The 25,665-nt window shown below is 39.7% G+C and overlaps 1 protein-coding gene across 2 annotated transcripts in view; it reads left to right on the top strand.

Annotated features, from left to right (window-relative positions):
• Positions 1 to 25,665, top strand: part of LOC108293389 (mitochondrial intermediate peptidase) — a 163,527-nt gene that overhangs the window by 44,214 nt on the left and 93,648 nt on the right. For both annotated transcript variants that reach the window (XM_037733523.1, XM_017514721.2), the window contains exons 11-14: positions 13,626 to 13,779; positions 15,708 to 15,785; positions 17,043 to 17,247; positions 18,461 to 18,570. In XM_037733523.1, the coding sequence (XP_037589451.1) occupies positions 13,626 to 13,779; positions 15,708 to 15,785; positions 17,043 to 17,247; positions 18,461 to 18,570 (547 nt within the window). The remainder of the gene's footprint in view (positions 1 to 13,625; positions 13,780 to 15,707; positions 15,786 to 17,042; positions 17,248 to 18,460; positions 18,571 to 25,665) is intronic.

Below are 25,665 nucleotides of genomic sequence, written 5' to 3'. Positions count from 1 at the left end.
TGGCCAGTCTGGTCTTGAACTCCTGACCTTGTGATCCACCACTTCGGCCTCCCAAAGTGCTGGGAGCCACCGTGCCCAGCCCCAGGGCTCTTTCTAGTATTCCAGATTGCCTTAGACTGTCACAAGCCTCTTTGAGTCTGAGTTTCCTCAAGTAAAACTACTAATAATTCTGATAATAATTCTTGCTCCACCTGTGCCACAGAATCATGTAAGGAATAAGGAGATTCTTGAATCTTGATGTGAAAGTGCTTTGCAAATTGTCAAACACCAAGACGATATAAGATAATATCATCTCAAACCATTACAGATCTTGCTTCCCCAATTATTCTAACTATCATAATCGCCATCTCTTCCTTTGTATTAGCTTCTTCCCTTTTGCCTGCGGACTTGCTAAGATATCTATTATTTTACAACACAAATGATTGCCTCTCTGACTGTTGGAGGGTACTCTCATTTTTTTCCTGCCAAACTTCCCCCAGTGCTGCTGTCTCCTGGATGCTTCCTCTTTCTGATCACCACAGTCTGGCTTGTAGGCCTATCAGTCTACTCAGCTAGTGTTTCCAGGTATCAGCCGCCTGCCTGTCATGAAATTCAGTAATTGCTGTGCTGCCCAACATCCCTGATATCTGCAGTTTTCCCTTTTTGGGTTTTTTTTTTTTTTTTTTTGGCTTTTTTATGTGATCCTAATATCTGCAGTATTTGACGGTGCTTACCATGTCCAGTTTCTTAAAATTCTTTCTTCAACACATACCCTCACTTCCTGTTCTCTGCTTATTGTTACCACACTTACTTCTCTGCAGTCTCTAAATTGGTGGTTCTCAATCTTTGTTCACTTTAAAGCTGCCGTAGGAGTGAACCCAGGGATGTAGTGTCCTCATTGTGACCAGTAGAGCTGCTCCCTCTTCTGTCTGACTCTTGAAAGCATTTTGGGAAATGTGTGTAAGAATGAATGATACAATTACTGTGCTTCCTTTAGTACTTGCTTTAACTTGTATGAGTTATTTATGAAAAGCTTCAGTACCTCAGCCAAACGAAGACGGCCCTCCTGATGATTTTTTCAATTTCCGTGCTGTTCTCATGCAATTATAAAGGGCGGTCTTCAGCCTTCTACTTAGTTGTTCTGATAGCCTTGGGAGGGTTACTTACTGTCTTGTAAACCTGTTTTATCCATTGTAACATAGGAGTGACAGTATTACCTTAAAGGATTGTTTTTGCTGTTAAATGAGATACATATAAAGGGCTTAGCCCACTGTCCTGGTGAGTACTCACCAAATGTTGGTTGCCATCACCATCATCATCATCATTTGGTAGTGATGGTTTTCTGTTTGTAGATGAAATTTAGGGAAAATGGACATATTTGCTATATAGGTCAAGCATCCCTAATCTGAAATGCTCCAAAATCCAAAACTTTTTGAGTGCCATCATGACACCACAAGTGGACCTCATGTGACAGATTGCAGTGAAAATATAGTTAAAATTTTGTTTCATGCACAAAATTATTTAAAATATTATGTAAAATTACCTTCAAGCTATGTGTATAAGGTGTATATGAAACATAAATAAATTTCGTGTTTAGACATAGGTCCCATCCCCAAGATACCTCATTATGTATATGCAGATTTTCTAAAATACAAAAAAAATCCAAAATCCCAAACACATCTTATCCCAAGCATTTTGGATGATGGATACACAAACCGTATTGAACTTTCTTTTGCCATAATGATTGTGAATTTTTGCATTTTAAAGTGACCTACATAGCACTGCCAGAATAATCTTCTAAAGCACAAGATTTTGTCATTTCTCTCCTCTTCATCCTGACTACTAATAGCAGCTGTTCCCACATTGGATGCATTCTGGGGATATCCAGTAAACAGTGGCAAAATAAAGGCCATATCTCTCTTCTTCTCTCTGGTGCCAGCAAAACTAAGAAAAAGAGCATCAATATATCTATATATATAATAACAAGACAGATCAGGAGGGCAAGGCAGGAGGAAGGGAATCAGTAAATATTATCTAAAATTGCTAAACCAATAAATAGTTTAAATTTAAATTGCTAAACCAATAAATATTGTTTATTTTAAAACCAGTGGAGACCCGTCTCTATCAAAAGTACCAAAATTAGCCAGGCATGGTGCTGCACACTTATAATCCCATCTACTAGGGTGGTGGAGGCACAAGAATCGCTTGAACCCATGGGGTGGAGGTTGCAGTGAGCTGAGATCATGCCACTGCACTCTAGCCTGGGTGATAGAATAAGACTCCATCTCAAAAATAAAAAAAAAATAAAAAGCAATAGAGATAACCACCAGAGAAGATAAAACATAAACTAGAAATATCAATAAGATATTAAATTACTAGAAAGATAAAGAAAATGCAGCATACATAGCCAAAGAAAGAAAATAAAGGAAGCATTAAAAAAAATAACAATTACATTGGCAAGAGTGAGGTCACTAGGTATTTTCACACACTGTTGGTAGGAATGTAAGTTAGAACAACTTTTTTTGGAGGATAAGTTGGAAATACCCATCAAAAAATTTAAGATCTCATACTCTTTGCAACAATGTCATTTCTTCAATTTATTTTATGGATAGGCTTGGGTGGGTGTGACAAAGATATTCACTATGGCATCACTTAAACAAATTAACAGCAGCTTACTGTCAGTTAAAAGGAACAGAGGCAGACCAAGGCAGGGAAGTGAACTCTGGGTGTGGCAGCCATAACAGGATGCATTTTCAGTAGAGAGGTTAAAATCAATAATAAAACCGGTGAAAAGTTTGGACTCCTTTAACATCCCCATATATGGGAAAGTCCAAACGATGTCAGTGGTCAGATACTTCCCCCATTGATGCTTCAGGCTGACATTGATCTTGCCTCCTCTGCCGAAGTACAACACAGCAGGAGATGCATGAAGTAATTTTTGTTAAGCGTTTGCTGTGGATGACTCTGCACCCGTGAAAGAAAACAGGATAGAGCTTTATATATTATATACTGAATTGGAAAGTATTTCAAATTATATTTTTACGAGAAATATATGTGAAAAAAATACATATCATTTATATATTTTTATGTTAAATGAAATTACAAGATAGTATGAATGGTATGATTCTATTTGTACCAAAATAGTTTTATGTATACATAAAAGTTTAGATGCATGAACTTCTAAGAATGTGCATAGGGAATGCCTGGAAGGATACCCAGGATATTTACCTCTGGAGGTGCGCATAGTGAGCCAGGGGACAAGACAGTATACTTTTTGCCCATTGTCATTATTATTGAGGTGTTTTTATTTTAAAACAGGGAGTTTATAAATTCATTTCTTCCCAGTCATTTTAGGGTAATAACATTTGCTTTTCAGCATTCACAGTGATTTCATTTACTGCATACAAATTGAAGTTGTATGTAGAATATTATATAAATTTATATTCTATTCTTAAATTTTTTTTCCAAGATAAATTGTTTCCTTAAATTTTGCCTAACATATATGGGTGTAATGGTCGTTGGGTAAGTCAGTAAATATTTGGAGGCTATGGCTTAGTAAAATAAGCTGTGTTGTTGCTAGCTTTACTATGTTTCTTTTCCATAAAAATAAATGTTATGTTTTCATTATGATCTTAAGACGGGTATAATTTTAATAGGTAAAGTTTCTTTTTATTCCCCTTTATTTTTGTGTTGATTTTTATTATCTAGCAACAAAAAAGTGAATTGCTTTTTATAATCAAATTATCTCGTCAGAGCACTATGTAGTTAAGTTTTATTTCTGTTTCTTCATGTTCTGTGGTTTGAACTTGACTTTTTGATTTTGTTCTTTAAGGTCAGCCTGGTCTGATTCAATGTCATAACGGATAAATGACTTACTTATTTTCCTCAAAACAGACAGTATCTTCTTTTATTTATTTGTTTATGAGGTGGAGTCTAGCTCTATTGCCTAGGCTGGAGTTCAGTGGCGTGATCTCCGCTCACTGCAACCTCCACCACTCGGGGACAAGTGACTCTCCTGCCTCAGCCTCCCGAGCAGCTGGGATTACAGGCGCCCGCCACCATGCCCAGCTAATTTTTGTATTTTTAGTAGAGACAGGGTTTCACCATGTTGACTAGGCTGGTCTGGAACTCCTGACCTTAAGTAATCTGCCCGCCTCGGCCTCCCAAATTGCTGGAATTACAGGAATCAGCCACTGCATCTGGCTTTGTTTTAATATTTTTTCATTTACCCAAACAAATGTGTTTTGATGAGACAAGGATGCCATCCCCCAAATAAATCCCTTCTGAATACCAGTAGTCCTTATGACCGTCGTTCTAATGTGAAAATCTGTGCTATGTATCCTACAAAAGATCATTTTTAAGGCCGTTAAATTCAAAAGGTGGCTAATATATTAGGACAATTTCAGTTATCATCGACAGAAACCAAGTTCAGACTATCTTAAGCAGAGGAGAGAATTGACTAACTGACGTGAAGTGAAGAGTCTAGGGGAGTTCAGAGACATTTGCAACCAAGGTATAGGAGTACTCAGATTGGCCAGGCCAAGGTCAAGTGAGTGCCCCTGCAAGTGGTGGGTTGTATAAGTGGTCAGGGCTGCTCCAACAGCAGAGGCCTTCTGTGATCGAAAGAGCAGCTGGAGGGGTTCTGTAATTAGCAGAACATATGCACAGGGCTCAGCTTCTCCTCTTCCTCCTCTTCTCCTCATCAGCGTGACTAATATTTATTAATTACTCATATTGAGTATTGAACATAATGTGCACTTTTCTGAGAACTTCACAGGCGTTACCTCGTTTAAACTTTGCAACCACAGGCAGGTATGGTTTTTCTCCCTATAGTCACAGATGACCAAACTGAAACTTGGTGAAGGACCTAATTGGCTCAGAATCACACAGTAAGTGGTAGAGGCTGCTTTCAGACCCAAGTCTTCTAGTTCCAACTCACTGCACTTAATCAGCACTCATTTATGATTCTAAACATAGAAACTTTCCCCATCCGTAAGTGTCACTACATGTAGTGAAACCACCTGACATTCTAGAAGAAGGTTCTTCCTTCCTACCCAAAGCCTTCCAGGTGGAGCACACAGAGGCATGCTGGGCAGGGTGGGAAGTTGCTCTGGGAGCTGCAGAGCAGCCCAGCTCCCTCCTGCAGGAGGTCATAATAACACTGTTGCCCAGGTCCTTTTGCTTTTCCGTCTGATATTCTTCTGGTTTGCCCCTGCTACTTAGAAACACTTTCTGGAACCCAGATCCACCAGTTTATCTGTTCTTCCAGCCCCTTCCAGTTCCCTGATTTCTTAGGGGGCACTCTCTCTTGTGGGTGACCTTGGTTTCAGGTCCTGATTGCTCATGTTACTGTCCAGGTTAGCTCTAAGTGTGGACACCACTGGGCAGACACAGTAGCCTTTGGCATTCTTGATTGTTTCCTTCCCCTCCTAAGAAAGTTTGTGTTTATTGTTCACTTCTAAATATCATCTGTCCTAAAAATCAAAAACCAAGAGACATCTGGCTAAGATTAACAGGAACCAAATGTTCTCTTCTACATACACAGAAGAAAGAATCTAACAGCATGGACTAGACAATAATTTTCAGACATAGGACAACTGTCAATGCAAGTGGGTGATCCCTGAAAGAAAGGAAACAAACTAATGAGCCCTACCTTGCCCCGGCTGACTGTCTGGAGGAATTTCCAAATTGACAGCCAAAGGCTGGAGCTGCAAGTAGACCATGGTAGCCTCCCTGAGTAGAGACAGGAGCTGGGAGAGCTTGGAGGTCAAGCAGGCAACAGTGCACAGAACAAAGTCACAGAGAAGGCTGCATACTGAGAGGGCTCTGGAAATTGGAAGAACATCCTCTTGAGTTTTCACTTGAATCCTGTTGAGAGCATTGGGAATGGGAAATAATGTGAGGCTGGGGCGAGAACTACATTGGGGAAGCCAGGGAGCAGTCACAGTCGCTTACACAGGGTTGCAAGGATTCGTGTGCCCATCAGCCATATTGGAAAATCCTGATAATTTTTGGACTATCGGAGCACTCAGAAGGATACTGTTATCATTAGTGGAGCAAAACTAGGCCTGAAGTTGCCCTGGGCCCTTGTAAGAAAGTGTAAAAGTAAGCCTCTTATGCATGATTTCCCAATGATGGCACTATTGACTTCTTTTTGTGTGTTTTTTTTTAATTGACTTCATTTTAATAAAAATTAATAATTTTATTTTTCAGAGAACTTTCAGGTTTATAGAGAGAATTTCCATAAATCTCTACTTCCCCCTCACAGTTTTCACTTTTATTAACAGCTTTCATTACTATGGTACATTTGATACATTTGATAATATTGATTGTAGTTTTCGTTACAGCTCACTCTGTGTTGAACACTCCATTGGCTTTGACAAATGAAGAATGACATGCATCTTTCGTGGCACTATCATGGAGTACTCTCACTCCTAAAAATCCCCTCTGCTCCACCTGTCTTTTCTTGTTCCCCAGCCCCACTGCTCGTGCCGGGGAGCTATTGCTCTTCTACTGTCTCCATAGTTTTGCCTTTTCTAGAATGTCACACAGTAGGGATCCTAGAATAGGTAGCCTTTTCAAATTGGCGTCTTTCATTTGCGTTGTGCATTTTAGGTTTCTCCATGACATGTTATGGCTTAATAGCTCATTTGTTTGTATTGCTGACTAATATTTCATAGTTTGGATGCGCCACAGGTGGTTTACCCTTTCACTCATTGAAGGACATCTTGGTTGCTTCAGGTTTAAAAATTGTGAATGAAGCTGCTGCAAACGTTCATGTGCAGGTTTTTGTGTAGACATGTTTTCAACTCATTTAGTTAATATGAAGGAGCATAATTGCTGGATTTAGGGTAAAAGTATGTTTGGTTTGGTAAGAAACTGCCAGACTGTCTTCCAAAGTGGCTGTACCATTTTAACATTCCCACCAGCAATGAATGACAGCGTTTACTGCGCTACATCCTTGTCAGCATTTAGTGTTGTCAGTGTTTTGGATTTTAGGCATTCTCATAGGCATGTGGTGGGAGCTTTGATTTGTAATTCCCTAATGACATATGACATTGTGCATCTTTGCATAGGTTTATTTGCCATTTGTAGATCTTTACTGGTGAAGTGTCTATTCCTGCCTTTTATCTTTTCATCTTCTTAACTGGTTTTTGAAGAGCAGAAGTTCTTGATTTTAATGAAGTCTAGCTTATCAATTTTTTATCATGGGTTATGCTTTTGGTTGTAAAATGCACAACTAAAAAGTCATCACCAAACCCAAGATCACCTAGATTTTCTCCTGTGTTATTTTCTAGGAGTTTTACAGTTTTACATTTAGGTTTGTGAGCCATTTTGAGTTAATTTTTGTGAAAGATATAAGGTCTTTGTCAAAATTTACTGGATGTCCAGTTCTAGCACTATTTGTTGTAAAGACATTGAATTGCCTTTGCTTCTTTATCAAAAATCTTGATAATATTGAGTCTTCTTATCCATGAACATACAATCTCTCTCCATTTATTTAGACCTCCTTTGACTTCTTTCTTTAGAGTTTTACAGTTTTCATCATATAGCTCTTACACATTTTTTGTTAGAGTAATACAGATTTCTTTTTAATGCTTATATAAAAGGTATTGTGTTTTAAATTTCACATCCCAGTTGTTCGTTGCCGATCAATAAGAAAGCGATTGACTTTTTTATATTAACATTGTATCCTGCAGCTTTGCTATCATTGCTTGTTAGTTGCAGGAGGTTTTTGGTCAGTACTTTGGGATTTTCTACATAGGTAATTATGTTACCTCCAAACAGACAATTTGATTTTTTTCTTCCCAATCTCCATCACTTTTCCTTTCTTGTCTAATTACATTACCTAGGACTTCCAGTATGGTCTTGAATAGGGGTGATGAGAAGGAACATCCTTGCCTTGTTCCTGATCTTAGTAGGAAAGCATCTAGTTTTCCTTCATTAATTATGTTATTAAATGTAGGTTCTTTCTTTTGTAGTTGTTCTTACCAAGTTCAGAAAGTTCTTGTTTGCTGAGAGTTTTTATCTGAATAAGTGTTGGATTTTTTAAAAATGCTTTTTATGCATCTATTGATATGAATTTTCTTCAGCCTGTTGATGTAGTGAATTACCTTAGTTCATTTTCAAATGTTGAAACAGCCTTGCATGCCTGAAATAAAGCCAACTTGGTCATGGTGTGTAATTCTTTTTTACATTGTTATGTTTCATTTGATAATATTTTGCTGAGAAAATATTTCTGCATTTGTGTTCATAAGAAATAGTCTGTAGTTTTCCTTTCTTATAATGTCTTTGTCTGGCTTTGGTATTAGGGTAATGCTGACCTCATTTAATGAGTTAAGAAGTATTACCTCTGCTTCTGTTTTCTGGAAGAAATTGTAAAAGAAACTTTACCTAATTTTTTGCTTAAATGTTTGGTAGAACTCACTAAACATCTGGGTCTGTTGCTTTCTGTTTTAGAAAGTTACTAATTGTTAATTAACTTTTGATGTAGATCTGTTTATATTATCTCCTTCTTGCATGAGTTTTGGTAATTGTCTTTCCAGGACACGGTTCGTTTCATGTAGGTTATAAAATTTGTGGGCATAGAGTTGTTGATAGTGTTTCTTAATTTTCCTTTTAATGCCCCGTGCGATCAGTAGTAATGTTCTGTTTTCATGTCTGATATTAGTAATATGTCTTCTCTCTCTCTCCTTTTTTAAAGTTAACCTAGCTAGAGGCTTAACAGTTTTATTGATATTTTCAAAGAACTTGCTTTTTTAAAAGTAGTGTTTTATAATACAACAAAGTATTTCCAATTCTTCGTTCCAGACCCTTGTAACATCACTGCCATATGTCTCACTGATCCATAAGGTATTACTGTAACTAATGTATTGTTGCTGTTATTATTTTTAGGAAAAAAATGTTATCTGTTAGATTGCTTAAGGATAAGAAAACAAGATTTTGTTTTATTTCACATATTCCTTCTCTAATGCCCTTTATATAGATACAAACGTCTGACCTATATCATTTTCTTCCTTCTGAAGAACTTCTTTTAACATTTTTTTTTCAAGGCAGATCTACTAGTGACACATTCCCTCAATTTCTGTCTAAGAAATTCTTTATTTTCCCAATTTGGAAGGAAAATTTAACCACACACTCTTCTTACTCTCATGGTTTCTGAAGAGAAGGCTGATGTGATTCTTATTCTTGCGCCTCTGTAGGTAAGGTGATTTTTTTTTTTCCTCCAAAGTCTTAGATTTTTTTTTTCCTTTGTCTTTTATTTTCTGCAGTGTAAATATAATTTACTTTGATATATTTGGGAGAGGGGAATTTATACCACCTGGTGTTCTCTGATTTTTTTTTGGATCTGTGGTTTGGTGTCTGTATTTAGTTTGGATTCGTTGGAAACTTTTCAGCCATTGTTACTTCAGATATTTCTTCTGTTCCTTTTTCTTTCTTCTGTCTCTGGTATTCCCATTATGTGTACATTACACTTTTGTAATTGTCCTGCAATTATTGGATGATCTCTTCTGTATTTTTCATTCTTTTTCTCTTTGCATTTTAGTTCTGGAAGTTTCCACTGACATTTCTTCAAGCTCCCTGATTCTTACCTCAGTTGTGTGCAGTCTACTGATGTGCCTGTCAAAGGCCTTCTTCATTTTCATTGCAGTGTGTTTGATTTCTAGCATTTTCTCTTGATTCTTTCTTAAGTTTCCATCTTTCTGTGTACATTACATATCTGTGCTTGAATGTTGTCTACTCTTCCCCTCTGGAGCACTTAGCATATTAATTATAGTTGTTTTAAATTGACAGTCTGAAATTCCAGCATCTCTGCCACATCTGAGTCTGGTTCTGGCGCTTACTGTCTCTTCAAACTGTGTGTTTTTTTGTCTTTTAATGTGCCTTGGATTTTTTTGTTAAAACCTAGACATGATGTACTCATTAGGTAAAAGGAATTGAAGTAAATAGGTCTTCAGTGGGAAATTTTATGTTTTTCTAGGGATTAGGCCGTGTTACTGCAGTAGCTGTGGTGTCAAAGGCTAAGCTTTTGTCTAGTGTCTCGTTTTTGTCTCCTCTCTTGTCTTTAAGTGTCCCTAGAGACTTCTTAAATAGGATCTGAATGGTGCAGTTCTTTCAGTTGCATTTCCTGTTGTTGTACAGGAGCATTATTGATGGTGTGGTAGAGTGTGGAGAGAGAGGTTGCGTTCTATAACCCCGTGATCAGATCTCAGTCTCTGGGCTGTGGCCTTCACAAGTGCTTCTCAGTTCTTCCTCCTTAGGTGAGACGTAACACTAGAGGGGCTTGGCTTGGTGTTTCCCTTCCCACAGGCTGGTTAGGCTTTGGGAAAGTAGTTTCTTTTGAGGATCTTATTAAGAAGAACAAAATGCTTTGGCGGAAATCAAAATGGTTATTTTTCCCTTCTTGATGGAAACATGAGAGTATTTTTATTGATCTTAACGATGAGAACTTGTTGTAGGACGTCTGAAGGTGAAACTCATAAAAGGGTGGGATTCCCTGTAAGATTGGGCACCGCTGAAGCTTTTAACTCTCAAACCTGCCCCCTCCCAGCCTTCAGCAATTTGCCAATTACAGTTTAAACTTTCTTGCCTTGGTGGTAGTTTCCGTGGGAGGTTTCTGCTCTGGTAAGTTGTGATCCTCTGTGTCTGCCTGTCTGTCTTTCCTGTTTGAGGAGCAGCAGTTTGCTCTGTGGCCTCGATTCTCTGCTGAATCTAACAAGATTCTTGATTTTCAGTTTGTTCAGCTTCCTGCTTGTTAGGGTGCAGTGGTGACTTTCAGGTTCTTCGTGTGCAGAAGTGGAAACCTCAAGCCTGGACTACTTCCCTTTATCATTTCTTTTCTCCCCTCTTTCCATGGTTCTCCTTTCTCTCAGCTGTTGAGTAGCTGTGAACTGTCCTCTGTCTTCCTTCCCAGCACCCTGCTCTGGAAGTTCAGGGGTCTGCCCTTTACCCTCTCCTCAGCCTACATTGCTCTCCCCTAATGGCCATATCTCCCTCTATGGCTCTAACAGCTAGACAACGAAGTCTCCTTGGTCTCGTCAGCTTTGGTGTCCTGAGTGTCCGACATATCAGGGGCTCTTCACAGTCGGTGTCTCCAAAACGGAGTTTATGTTTTATTAGCCCTCCATCCTCCCATCATTGCACCTTACCTCCTCCCTTCTTTCACAAACACATCCAGATTCCCCTCTTCCTTTTTTTGTGTTCATTGTGCTGACACAGTGACTACCATCCACTTACTTGTCCATACCAGAAACCTGAGTGTTATTCTAGACTGTTCTGTCTTTCTCATCACCCTCCACATCCAATCACTCACACAGTCCTGAGATGTTTACATCTCAAAGGAAAAACACATTCATTCATCCCTGACCCCACTGTCCTCTGTCAGAGTTTGCCCTCTGAAGCCTGGAAGTCTGTCCTCTGTCAGCCCTCCCTGCCTCCTGCATCCCACCCTCCATGCTGTCCACTGTGCAGTGTTCCGGAAAACATGCTCCTCTGTGGCCTACAGAAGCTGTCTCCCACATGGCATCTGTAAGCAATTCATCGAGAGCGTAGTCATAAAATATTAGAAATTCTGTGTATATTTATTTTTTTATCTCAACTTATAAAAATGTTTTCTTTTTGCAATGAAATAAAATACCACATGCACATACTTTATAAATGTACTTGTAGAAGGTCGAATACTCAAAAGTTATTTTACTGTACGTTGGTGAGGAAGCTTAGAGGCCATGGCCTATGGCGTATGGTTCTAGTTCCTCAGCTTGGTGGAGCAGGCCCTGTTTTCTCACCCCGCCTGCCTTTCCTAGACTCCACTCCCGTTCTTTCTCCATTTATCCCTGCTTTGGGAACTGCTTCATCTTTAACTACATCCTTTCTAGAAGTTACCAGGCTAATATATGTCATCATACTTTAGTTACACTGTTGCTTCTGCCCAGAATTCCTATTACGATTCCCATTTTCCATTCCCCATCCCAGCCCTGCCTTGCAAAGTCTGATTCCTTTTTCTTTTCTTTCTTTCTTTTTTTTTTTTTTTTGTGTGTGTGTGTTTGTTTTGAGACGGAGTCTCGCTCTGTCACTCAGGCTGAAGTGCAATCTCAGCTCACTGCAACCCCTCTGCCTCCTGGGTTCAAGCAATTCTTGTGCCTCAGCCTCCTGAGTAGCTGGAATTGTAGGCACCTGCCACCACACCTGGCTAATTTTTGTATTTTTAGTAGAGATGGGGTGTCACCATGTTGGCCAGACTGTTCTTGAACTCCTGACCTCTTGATCACCAGCCTCCCAAAGTGCTGGGATTACAGGCGTGAGCCACAGAGCCCTACCGATTGTTTCTTAATTCCTGCCTGAGATGCACTCCCTGGTGCGACTCTGCATTCCACAAGTACGGTAATCACGCTCTCCTTTGCTCTCTCATTGTGCAGTGCTCAGTCATACATCCTTCAGCACTGCCTGCTGAGTGCCGCCTGTGTGCCCACTGCCCCAAGCCTGGGTCACAGTGTAGTTTGTCCACATCTCTGCCTCCTTCAGTGCCAGCTGCTTAGACACAAAGGCTCTTCCTTCCTCTCCTCCAGCACGCTGCAGGTTTGCTGAGAGTATGCTTGAGTGAACAAACCAGGGAGGGAGGGCACTGGATCATGAGCATCTCTTCCAACACTAAGATTTCCGTTTAATGAAAAATTAGTCAGAAATTAAGGTGTAAATTTGTGGATGTCCGTAGCCAAAATCTCATTTGTTGTGCAATTTATGTTCACTTACTAAACTCATTCATTTAGTGGTAAATAAAAGTTTGTATATATTTTATATATAAATTTGTGGGAACTCTTTATTTTGTGGAACGAAGTGTTGTGGAATTCTAGAATCACAAAGTCAATTGAAAAAAATGTATATTTTGGTAATCCCACAAGGTAGAAGTGTAATGAGCACCTACAATATTCTAGAGCCATTATTTTTGGCTATGGTTATACATTTTGGCTTGACTTAATGACTCAAATCTAAACATTCAAATCACGTATTTTGGATTTGCTTTGATTTATGTTGGAATATGTAGGACATAAAAAGTTATTTTTGGGTGAAGAATAATTCGCCTTACCAGTTATGTTGTCCTTAATTTAAGATATATAACTATAAAACAGATAAATTAAGATCTGATTATTTATATTCCAGGCATTTTTTTTCATAAATGAGTATTTTACTGGATGAGAACTTTAAATTCACTTACTGTGCCTCATGACTTGTATTCATTTAATATTTATATAAGTCACAAGTTTCTAGAATATAACTCATCAAATGAGAGTTACCATTAGAACTGAAACATCGTATTTTGCATATAAATGTGTATAAGGAATGTATACAGTGAGCAGTTGAGACAGTGATTAATTGGGTTAGTGAAAGAGTAAATAATGTGGAAGGGACAAAGATTGGGGAATGGTCTATCTACCTTAATTACCGACTTACTGCTAACACTCGTAATAATCAGACTGTCGTTCTGAAGAAAACTGTCTGAAAACCCCTCAAATGATACAAATACACTTTTATGTTTGAATCCTTCTTTAGCTCCAGTGATCTTAAGTGTTAAATGAAAAGTTAATTGAATTTACCTTCAGAAATTGAAATAAACAAAGATGCTGTTAAACCTCTCTTCCTTCTCATAGGTATAATATTGAGCCCAGCCTGTACTGCCCGTTTTTCTCTCTTGGAGCATGCATGGAAGGCCTGAATATTTTGCTTAACAGACTGTTGGGGATTTCGTTATATGCAGAGCAGCCTGCAAAAGGAGAGGTGTGGAGTGAAGATGTCCGAAAACTGGTGAGCTCCCGCTCAGCCTACAGCTGCATGCGTTAGCCTTTCAGTTTGGGAGTTCAGTCAATGGCAGTTTCATCTTTACATTAACTTTGCCCTGATTGTGTCCTCTGCCTTATTTCTGCTTCACAAAAAAATCTAAATTGCACTTCTGATTTAGGTCACTGTATAAAGTATCCAAACATAAAACAGCAGAGTTCTCTTAAAAAAGTTTTTTAGGACAGCGCATGCTGGCTCACGCTTGTAATCCCAGCACTTTGGGAGGCTGAGGCGGGCGGATCACGAGGTCAACAGATTGAGACTATCCTGGCCAATATGGTGAAACCCCGTGTCTCTTAAAAATACAAAAATTAGCTGAGCGTGGAGGTACACACCTGTAGTCCCAGCTACTTGGGAAGCTGAGGCAGGAGAATCACTTGAACCCAGGAGGCAGACGTTGCAGTGAGCCGGGATTGTGCCACTGCACTCCAGCCTGGCAACGGAGCAAGACTCTGTCTAAAAAAAAAGAAAAAAAGACAAAGTTTTTTTAGGAACTTGATAGAAGGTTGAATATATAAGCACCTTCATATATTCACAAATTCTAGTTACAGAAAAATTATTCATTACTTTGTATGTACCTCAGTGCCGTTTGGTCCATTTGGTTAATTCTCAAATCCATTACATGAGAGACCTTTTTTCTTTCCAGCCCCCATCCCATGTCGTAGGGGCTTATGTTTGCATCAGATATTAATTTATGTCCTTGTTCTGATTTATTTCACTTCTTTGATAATAACTTCAAGCCTAGCAATCATCCTTCTCCTATGAGGGCCTGCTTTATTTGAGGCATGCATATTTAAAATTTTTCCTCATAGGATTTGAGGCTTTGTTGACCTGTGTGTTAGTCACTAAGGTGTGGTATTGTTTTGTTGTTTGAGTTTTGCTAGCATGCTTACCACGCTGTGCTTTCTTCACTATATTTTAAGAAATACAAACAATCTCCTTGTCTCTCGGCCATGTCTTGTGAGTGTGGAGTGGGTATGGTGGTGGGATTGAAAGGAGAGTCAGGGTGGGAAGATATTCCTCACTGCATTGATTTACCTCAATTTCTGTTTGTATTATAAACTTCCAAAAAAGATAGAGGTTGATAAAATGCAGAGATACCATAAAAAGAAAAACTCGTAAGAGGAAACTGAGAGGACAAAATGCAGGTGATTAAGAGGTTTCCCCAGAACTGCAGCATCTGCACTCCACTGAGGCCCAGCACTGTTCACTTCTGGATCCCAAGTGTCTTGAACAGTTCCAGGCACCAATTAGGTCCTTAATAGATGTTTGATGAACAATGAATGTATACTTGCAAGTAATTTTAAAGCACAAAATTGGGGTTCCCTTTGATGGAATCCTTACATTCTGAAAGGACAAAGAAGGCAAGATGGAGAGTAGCAGTTGAGTCTCCTATAAGCTATGCCTCTTGGAGAGGGGATAGTTATATTGATGACTTTGAACTCAAGCTGGGAGCTCCATTGTGGCGTTTTCAAATTCAGGGGTTCTAATTTGCTTGGGCATATATCATGACATTCTAGGATTTGAAGGAAAAAATAATTTTGCTGCTAAAATTGTCCAGCCAGCACTTCGTCCCAACTCTTGTGGGTGGTTGGTAAAGGTATTGGAGAGGATAGGCATTCAGGAGAAAATGCCCTTATGAGGAGGATTTCCTCTCCTGGACACAGAATTCTCAAACCAAAATCATTTGAGAGATGGAGCAGAAGATGATGGGGGAAAAGAGAATCTACCTTGAGATAATGTGGGATGTAGAATGTAATTAAAATTTACGTTAATTATGTCTATATGTGTGGCTGTAAATGTTTAATACACGGATTCTTGTGTTAGGGATATGGTCCTACTTTTAGAGTATTGGATGTCCTCATTTACCACTAAGTTTAATTTTTTTTTCCTAGGCTGTCGTTCATGAATCTGAAGGATTGTTGGGGTACATTTACTGTGATTTTTTTCAGCGAGCAGACAAACCACATCAGGTGATCCTTTCTTTACAAACTGGTGTCTCTAGAACTCATCAGCAGTTCATATGTATTAACGTGAACTTTGTATTATTTTTTAAATTCCATGATATTTAAAAGTTATTAATGATGGTTACCAAATATATACATTTGAAATTAAGATAGCATTTTAAAATTAAAAAGTTTATGGAAATAATTACATCAATCTACGTTTGTCACTTTTATCTGGGTCACGGTATTAATTATAGTAATAATAAATGACAGCCGACGTTTAATGAATCCTTATTTGTGCCAACCAGTGCACTAAGTCCTTTATACACACCAACCTTTTAATGTTCACCTCAACCTTTTGACTAGGTTCTCACATTATGAGGAAACTGAGGCCAGAGAGTTTAAGTTACTTGGCCAGAAGTGCTAGGATTTGAAGGCATACATTCTGAGTAGATCCCCAACTTTTAACTCTTTTCCATACTTGACAGTGAACTCTTTTCCATACTTGACAAGTCTAAAACTGCAGAAGATATTCCATGTGGAAACCTTACCGACCACCAAGTAGCTCCTTATGTGGAAGACTTGAGGCAGCTCATCTCCTTTCCTTTAGCTGTGGGCCAACTTTGACAGCCAGTGAGCTTTAGCCATTTCATGCAGCTTGATGGGAAATGCCAAGAGTTTAGGTTATAAGTTATAACAGAAATAATGTACCTTATACTTGAATAGTGATTCACAATTTCCAAAGCACAGATTTTAACAGATGTGAGCTTATGAAATCTGGACAGCCACTGTGGGATTTGACAAGGAAGCATTCTAGAGATGAGGCTTACAGAGGCAAATCATTTTCCAAGATGATTTGGCTAGTAGGTGTGAAAGGTTGTAACAGGGCTCAGGTCACCAGACTCTGAGGCCAGTGTCCTTCCTCTTTGCTTAAATGGTTGGATGGTGGAGACACACCTTTAGTGATTACGAGCCCTGGCTCCTGATAGTCAGCCTGGGTTCAGAGCCAAGGTGCGGCAATTCTAGCTAGGTGTCCTTGGACATGTTACTTAATATTTCTGAGACTAGTGTCAGGTTTCTCATCTGAAAAGTGAGATACCTGCTGCATAGGGTTGTTGTGAAGGATAAGAATAAGGTGTATATATGTGTATAAATAAAGAATAAGAATCGAATTAAGTTAAAGTTTGTTCTCACACGTTTTGGTGAAATTTTATATTCATTGAAACTGTTTTACACTTTAGATTGCTGAATACTGTCTTCTTTTATGTTTTCTGATTCTTAAAGGATTGCCATTTCACAATCCGTGGAGGCAGATTAAAGGAAGATGGAGACTATCAACTCCCAGTTGTCGTTCTTATGCTGAATCTTCCCCGTTCCTCAAAGAGTTCTCCAACTTTGCTAACTCCTGGCATGATGGAAAATCTTTTCCATGAAATGGGACATGCCATGCATTCGATGCTGGGACGAACTCGTTACCAGCACGTCACTGGTAAGCCATGAGGAGGGCTTTTGTTTACTACAATCCTATACAAACATATATTTTCTTTTAAACTGGGAAAGGGGCTTTTCATTTGGAAAATGCGACCATTTCACCATGTCCTGTGGTCTTTATCTCAGACTGCCTCGTCCTGCCCTCCCCATGGCTGTGCAGCCTGACCCTCCTGTGCTTTTCTCATCCTTGCTAGCAGCTTTCACCAGGGAATAACCTCACCCGTCTATCTTTCAAGTTTGTTCCTTTTTACATTTGACAGTGTTTTATATTGAATTTAAGCTTGTGGCTATGTGTGTGTGAATAAAAAGGTATCTCCTTAATACCTACCACAGAGTTAATAAGTAAGTGAACGAATGGTATCTCTTTATATCCAAAATCAGAAAACTAAATAAAGCATGCTTAAAAAAGTAAGATGAAGTCCTATTAATTTTTCATATTTCCCCGTGTGAAATCTTTGTTCTGCTTTGCAGTTTTTTATGCTGTTATGTGGCCATATGTTATGACATCATAGACTTTTCCTTTTCGTTGTCTTATCCTTAAGTCTTAAGCTCACTGTCACACATGGTCAGCATTAGACCGCTAGTAAACTGTTGACATCCAGCATTTATTAACTAACTTTACACACAGTATTTTGGACAAGGAGAAGGTAGTGGAAAGACTTTAGGTGGGCTGAACAGAATCATTAAATGTCATCAAAATTTCTTACAGGATTTGTTGCTTTAAGTAATTTTGAGTTTAAAATACTGCTTTTCCTCACTGAGAATTGACTTTGTTACAAAAAGCAATAAATGGATAAAATAAAGTACTTGTAAAACAAAGGAAGGATAAAAGCATTAGGTAATGGAATTTAGTGAATTAAATACAAATGCTATATTAATATTAGAAATGTTTTAATTTGTGATTCATGTATAGCCAGCATAGCTGAAGACAGGTTTGTTTGTAAAAGGTGTGAGCCATTACTTTATAAGGTGTTTTAGCAGCTGTGCAAATATTTTGTTTTACTTTTGATATAAAGGAAAATATATAGGATTATAATAAACTTTTCTGCAAATATGTACAATAATTTTATAGAAGCAAAATATTGATTTAATGAATTAAAGCTTATCATAGTTCATCAGAAGTACAAATAAAATTTTAAAGGGCACATAAAAAGTAAGATAAATATATTGATTTGATTCATGCCAACTTTTTTTTTTTTTCCTTGTTTTAGGGACCAGGTGCCCTACTGATTTTGCTGAGGTTCCTTCTATTCTGATGGAGTACTTTGCAAATGATTATCGAGTAGTTAACCAGTTTGCCAGACATTATCAGACTGGGCAGGTAGGAATAGTAATATTGTCATATTGTCCTTTGGGTTGTAATGGTTGGCATTTGTGACATCCTAGATAAGCTGAACTCTTCTTAGTTTTTCAGAACTCACCCTCTGTTAGTAACAAACCTTTTATTGTTTCTTTTTTTTCCTGATTCCCTATCTTCTCTTTTTCCAAACTATAGAATCATAGTCCTAGCATATAGTCATGTGTTGAAAAATAGCTATCCTTTATTATATGCCTGGTAATCTCATAACCATCCCATAAGGAAAGCACTTTATCCCCATTTTCCAGATGAAGAAACAAGCTTTGTATTAGAATAGGCATTCAAGCCTGTCTCACTTCTAAAAAGCCTTTGCTTCTCAATATTTATTCTGTTGGTCTGAATTTTTATGTTGTCTCATAAAATGAACTAAGTGCCTTATTTTGCCAGTATGCTTAGCATCTCTGTGATGCTTAATCTGAAAATTCCTTAATTTTAAGGCTTAGATTTCAATGATGCATTGTAATATTAAAGATTTTTAAATTAAAATGTGAGATACCTTATACTAAGTTAGCTGTAAGTTGTCAACATTATGCTGTTTACTGTCCACATGTACATTGGAAGATGTGTTCTTTCCCCTCTCTCAGAATTCTGATTATATTAGAACCGTATTATGTGAGGTGATGTTTTTCCCCCTCAGACTGTATGTACTCCCTGGTACAAATGTAAATTGTATTCATCTTTGAATCCTTAGCACCTAGAATCTTGTTTCATACACAAAAGAAGCACTAAAAGAAATTAAATGAGGGGATGAATAGAATTTGAAACAGAAGGACCTTAACCATCTTTATTTGTGACTCTTGGTCTGATTATGTCTCCAGATGCGTAATATTATTTGGTGATTTTTTTTTTAACTTGATTTTATCTGTTATTGTCAACTGTAGAATAATCAGGGATCTTCTGGCATGGTAGCTCATGTCTGTAATCCCAGCATTTTGGGAGGCTGAGGCAGGTGGATTGCTTGAGCTTGGGAGTTCGAGACCTGCCTGGGCAACGTGGCAAAACCCTGCCTCTACTAAAAATACAAAAGCTAGCAGGGTGCAGTGGTGCATGCCTGTAGTCCCAGCTACTCAGGAGGCTGTTGCAGGAGAATCACTTGAACCTTGAACCTGGGAGGCAGAGATTGCAGTGAGCTAAGATTAAGCCACTGCACTCCAACCTAGGCAACAGAGTGAGATTCTGTTTCCAAAAAAAAAAAAAAAAGAATAAATGATATTCTGGATAACTAATCTGAGTAAATCTTCAACATAATCTATTTCAGTTATTAAGATGGGAAATTTGTGATCCAATTAACTTCCCATCCATTAACTTACAAAGAACTGTCTGGGAATTATGTAGACTTCGCCAATAACAGACTGGCATACCCTACCATGTGATAGTATAATCCATCTAGGGCCATGTATTTTGGGAGCTGGGAATGATTAGAAGTTAGTTGATTGCTCCCTGCATTGGAGCAGAGCCAAGTGCACAGGCAGGGCCACGAGGGAAGGCCCCCAGCTCTGCCTGGGGGAACTGGGGAGGCGCAGGACAAGTGCAGGAGGAAGGTGGTAAGGGAAAAAAGACAGAAGGGGCATTTGCCAGTCAGCTCTCAGCAGTACTCATCTCTTCCACTAAAAAATATTTATTGAGGACATACTGAGGACAGAGACCCTTCGGTCAGAAGACACTGAGTTTACTGTTTACCAGTCTCTGTTCTCGGCATCCGAGAAACAGCCAAGAATAAGTCAGGCAACATCGCATTCCCCGCGGCCTTTGATTCCTGGGGAAACCGAGACCGAGCCTGAGTGGGGCGTTGCCGCCCAGAGGCCAAGCCCGCGAGAGGCGGGGTGCAACCTCTAGATAGCTGGGGAGGCTGGCCAGGAGCTGGGGGCCAAGGGCTGAGGAGGAGGCGGACAGGGAAAGACGGACTGGGTCTGCTGCTGCTAGGTGCTGCGGAGCACAGATGGGAGTTTGAATCCTGATGGAGAGGAACCCCAGTAAAGGCTTTCAGGCGGGAATCAAATTTTTACTTCCAGAAAATCACCCTGGTGTCAGGGAGCAAGCAGATTGCAGGGGGTGAGGGTAGAGCCTAAGAGGCTTCCTGGAGATCGGCGGCTCCGGCTCCCGGCTCCGGGGCGCAGCCGCTCTCCCCTAATCCCGGCCGCACAGCCTCTCCTACTGCCCTTGCTGGGCGGCCTCAGCCCTGGCCCCCCAGCCCCCCGCAGACAAGTACCTGGCTGTTGAGGGGTCAGGGTGGGAGGCAAGAGGCGGCGAAGGGGCCGTCACGTTTCCGGGGTTCCGCCAAGGTCAGGCTGAGGGAGGCGCCGCCTAGTGTGGGAGACGTGGGGAGCACTGGTACCCCTACGAGGGGTTTCTGCGAGTCCGAGGAGTCCAGAGTGCGAGTGTGTGGTGCAGGGCTGGCGCAGGAGGGCGTGGGAGGACTCGCGGGGTCACGTGGGGGACACGCGGCGACTGCACAAGAGGACCGGGCCTTGCACGGTAGTCTTTTTTTTTTTTTTTTAAGTTAAATCTGGAGTGGAAATTCAACACAAATACAATTTTTTTTTTTAATTGCCATCTACTTACAGAACAAACAGAGGAGCAAAGAAGGGCTGGAGCCACTGCTCCAAGTGTGATAAAAGGTCCCAAAGGAGAGCGCAGCGCTTCCCAGTGCTTGTATTCTTAGTAAATTCTTGTGTAAGAGGATGCACTGTTGAGCTAGATGCAAGAAAACAAGAGTAAGCCCAAGTCTAATCCGAGATAGATGAGATAGGAAGAAAAGTTCAAAACTTAGTTCAAAACTAAGCTGCTTTGAATTAATTCAAGTTTCAGACACAGAAGACCATCCAGTGCCCTTAAGGGACTTACAGACATAGTCTCTAAAGAATCTAGAATAATTTTGTGATTCCGTGGAGAATGGAAAGCGTGCCCAAAGGCAAGAGACATGTAAATGCTTTGAACTTCACAAGAGCTTGCCTCTTCTTGTCACTAATTAAGGCACCAAGGAGGCTTATTTTCTGTTTTTTCAATTTTAAGGACAGTCCTAGCCTTAAGGATAAGAAGTTAATTCTCCAAAATCCAAGTCTTTGTAAATAAATGACATTTAAGCCCATAAGGAAAAAATAACAGGGCTACATGTTTATGCTTAATTTCCTATCCTGCTGCATTTCAGGAAATGATTTCTTTAACATTATGAAATATATTCCAGAGAGCTCTCAGATAGAGGATCATCAGTGACTTATTAACACCTACAAGTGTTTTATCAGAACTGTATCATAGCATAGCCAATGAATTCCTTGTGGTGGAAGAATTAGAAGTATGCTTATCAGATTTGCAAGTGCCATGCAGCTGTCAGAGATAACAAATACCAGAGGTGCACATTCAAGATTCAGAATGTCTTGGCAAGCTACCACATCAAAGCTAAAGTAGAATTTATTGTAAATTAATCTTAAAATCAATACCACAGTATGGAAGGAGTACAGACTTGGTTGCAGTCAGGTGTTTGGACATAATAAACTTAACATGGATCAATAGTCTAATGCAGTTTTCCCATAAATCTTCAAATGTAGGCTACATTGGTGGAGCTGTGGTGCCTAAGGACCCAAAGGTCATTGTCTGTCTTCTCAGTGCTTGTTGGTTTTGACCTTCAGCCTTACTTCTTCACTGTTGCTCCAGATTAGCACAGAATTATGTATAGGTGGCCTCATTCTTCTGGAAGGATGATCCTTGTCCTTGCTAAACCTTTCTAAGGTGCGATTTTTTTTTTTTAATGTTTTGATTTCTGTGAAAGTGGGATCCTCTTGTTAGTTACCTATTTATATTTAATAGCTATAGTCTGTTCTCTGTTCCTTATAATGGAACACCTGAAAATGGGTAATTTATAAATCTATTTTTTACAGTTTTGAAGGCTGAGAAGTCCAAGGTCAAGGGGCCGAATCTGATGAGTGCCTTCCTACTTGCTGGGACTCTGCAGAATCCCGCGGTGGCTCAGAGCCTCACATGGCGAGGGGGCTGAGTGTGCTCACATGCTAGCTCAGGTTTCTCTTCCTCTTCTTATAAAGCCACGAGTCCCACTCCCATGATAATCCCTTAATCCATTATTATCAGTGGATGAATTAATCCGTTCATGAGGGCATAGCCCTCATGACCCAGTCATCTCTCAGTACTGCCCCACTGGGGCTTAAATTTCAACATGAGTTTTGGAGGGGACAGATATTCAAGCTATAGCAGTGGCATAGTGTGCTGTTTCCCCAAATCTGTCATAAAATCACAGGGGCTCTTTACAAATTATTGGGTTCTTAGATTCAAGAAAAGAGGATAGTCTAAGCCCCTATACCCAACACCAAAAGTGCTAACCACCGCCACTGTTCAGTCTGATACCTGCCCCTTGACCTCTGCTGTGGTTAGAATATGGTGTGCTCCATTAAAATTTATGTTAAGACTTGGTACCCAATGTAGTGGTATTGGTAGGTGGTGCATTTGAGATGTGATTAGCTCCAGATGGATAATGTCTCTTTCTGGAGCTGGATTATTTCTCTGTGGAATGGATTTGTTCTCATGGGAACAGATTAGCACGTTGTTATGAAGCAAGCTTGCCTCTTGTATTTTGCCCTTTACATAGGCACTGGGTTCGCTTTCCATTTCTCTGCCATGCTTTGATGCAGCACAAGGCTGTCACCAGAAGCTGCCAGATATGCCCAGTCTTGACATTCCTAGCCCCCAGAATCATAAGCTACATAAGCCTCTGTTCGTTATAATTTACCCAGTCTCAGATATTCTGTTACAGCAACACAAAACGGACTTGGTAATTCCCATCCCTACCCACCTCTGTGGGGAAGCTAGGCTGTCCCCAATGCCCAGATCATTTGGGTACCCAGAGTTTTCATCTTCTTTCTTTGACTGTCCCCAGATCCTAATTCCTAATGAGGGCAAGATCTATTTTTCTGTGCCCTAGATTTGCAGTTTCTTCACATCAGGTTTTAGGTAAATTTCTGAAAATGAACAAAAGTCCAATACTTACCTTTCCTTTGCATCTCTAAGATTCTCTTCCCATCCCACATTCTCAGACTGAATTTTCCCCAGGTGTGTGACTATATGTGGCCAAATTGACTTAGCCCAGTCCCTGAGTAGTCCAGATGCTTGGTTGCCCACCTTCTCCCCGGCTTTACAGTAGCTACCGCTGTTCCCTTTTGTCCTCAATTCCTCAGTTTCCAACTAACACCCCCACCCCTACAAAACTTCCACTGTCCTCATTTTTACCCACAATGACCCTTGTCCTCAGCGTATTGCCTGGAGCTGGGCTGCCAGTCCCATTGTGTTTGATCAATTTCAGAGGCCCCGTTTTACAATGATGCCGATGAACTGGAAACCATCCTGAGGGGTAACCGCTGCTTTAGTGTAAAATTGGAAACACTTCACATTAGGAGGCGTTTAAGAAAAGACATTTTTAGACTAGAGGAATAAAACTCAAGTCTTTAACATACTGTTTGAAGGATACCAAGTAAAGGAAGAAAGTCATTCCAGGAAAAAGCAGTATTACTAGGAATAGTGGAAGGGAAGTACAGTGAGGCTCACTTCAATTCAGGAGAGTCTTCCAATAAGTGATTAGAGCAGAAAAAGCAGCCTCTCCAAGTAATGAACTTATCTTTTATTTAATATTTAATACGACAAAACAATATTTGTAGAAGCAACAGCTATGAAGCCATTCTCCAACCTAAGAAGGAAAACAGTGGAACATGCTCCTCTCTGAACCCATCTCTGCCCCGCTTGCCTCCCAGAGGGCAGCACAGTGCTCAGTTCTTTATTTTTTTGCCTCATTATCTATTGCTAAGAAGTGTGGTATTCAGTTTTGTTTTTGAACTTTACAAAAATGGTATTTTGCTGTTTATAATCTTCTTTGATTTAAAAAAAATATTTTATGCCTAAGATTCATCTGTGCTGCATGTAGCTGCAGTATATTTTTTTCCGTTCCAGATAATATTCCATCATTTATATACTTATTCTCCTGTCATGGGGCATGCGGGTTCTTCCAGGTTTTTGCTAGCTCATGTGCTACTGCTATGAACATTTTTTTTTTTTTTTTTTGAGACGTAGTCTTGCTCTGTCGCCAGGCTGGAGTGCAGTGGCGCAGTCTTGGCTCACTGCAACCTCCGCCTCCTGGGTTCAAGCGATTCTTCTGCCTCAGCCTCCCGAGTAGCTGGGACTACAGGCGCGTGCCACCACACCCGGCTAATTTTTGTATTTTTAGTAGAGACGGGGTTTCATCATGGCGAGAATGGTCTCCATCTCTTGACCTCGTGATCCGCCCACCTCGGCCTCCCAAAGTGCTAGGATTACAGGCGTGAGCCACCGCACCCGGCCTGCTGTGAACATTTTTAAACTTTCCGCTGTCTATCCATATACAAGATTGGAACTGCTGGATTTATAAGGTGTTCATGTCTTTAAGTTTATGAGATAATGCCACATTGTTTTTCAAAATCTTTCTACTAATTTATACTCCTCTCAGCAATGGTTTCTATCATGCAACATCCTCACTGACTTTTAATATTGTCCAAAGTTTTAATTTTGCCCATTTTGTGGTTATAAAATGAAATGCTGTGATAGTCTTAATTAGCAGCAATGTTCTCTGGTTACTTTTAAGGTTTTTTAATTTGTTTTTTTTTTCTGTTTTGTTTTGTCTTGTTTAAAGATAGGGTCTTGCTGGGTTGCCCAGGCAGGCCCCTCAAACTCCTGGGTTTAAGCAGTCCTCCTGCCTCAGCCACCCAGGTAGCTGGGACTGCACTCATGTGCCACTGCACCTGGCTTGTTTTTTTTGTTTTCTGTCAGATATCTTTTTGTTTCATGCTCATTTTTCTACTTGGAAATTTGTCTTTTTCTTACTGATTTTCAGGAATTCTTAGTAGTTGAAATCATCGTTTTTTAGGCATATGTCTTATCTTAGTTTATGGCTTGTGTTTTTACTTTTCTTTTAATATTGTTGAATTTATCAAGCTTATCTTTATAGTTAATAGTTTTTATGTCTTATTTAAGAAGCCTTTGTTTTCTTAGAAGGCATAAGGATATTCTGCTGCCGTTTTCTTTTTG

Source organism: Cebus imitator, unplaced genomic scaffold (assembly GCF_001604975.1).
Source record: "Cebus imitator isolate Cc_AM_T3 unplaced genomic scaffold, Cebus_imitator-1.0 Scaffold536, whole genome shotgun sequence".
NCBI classification, from domain to species: domain Eukaryota; kingdom Metazoa; phylum Chordata; class Mammalia; order Primates; family Cebidae; genus Cebus; species Cebus imitator.
The sequence above is the reverse complement of the archived record's forward strand: the minus strand, read 5'-3'. Positions and strand labels throughout refer to the sequence as shown.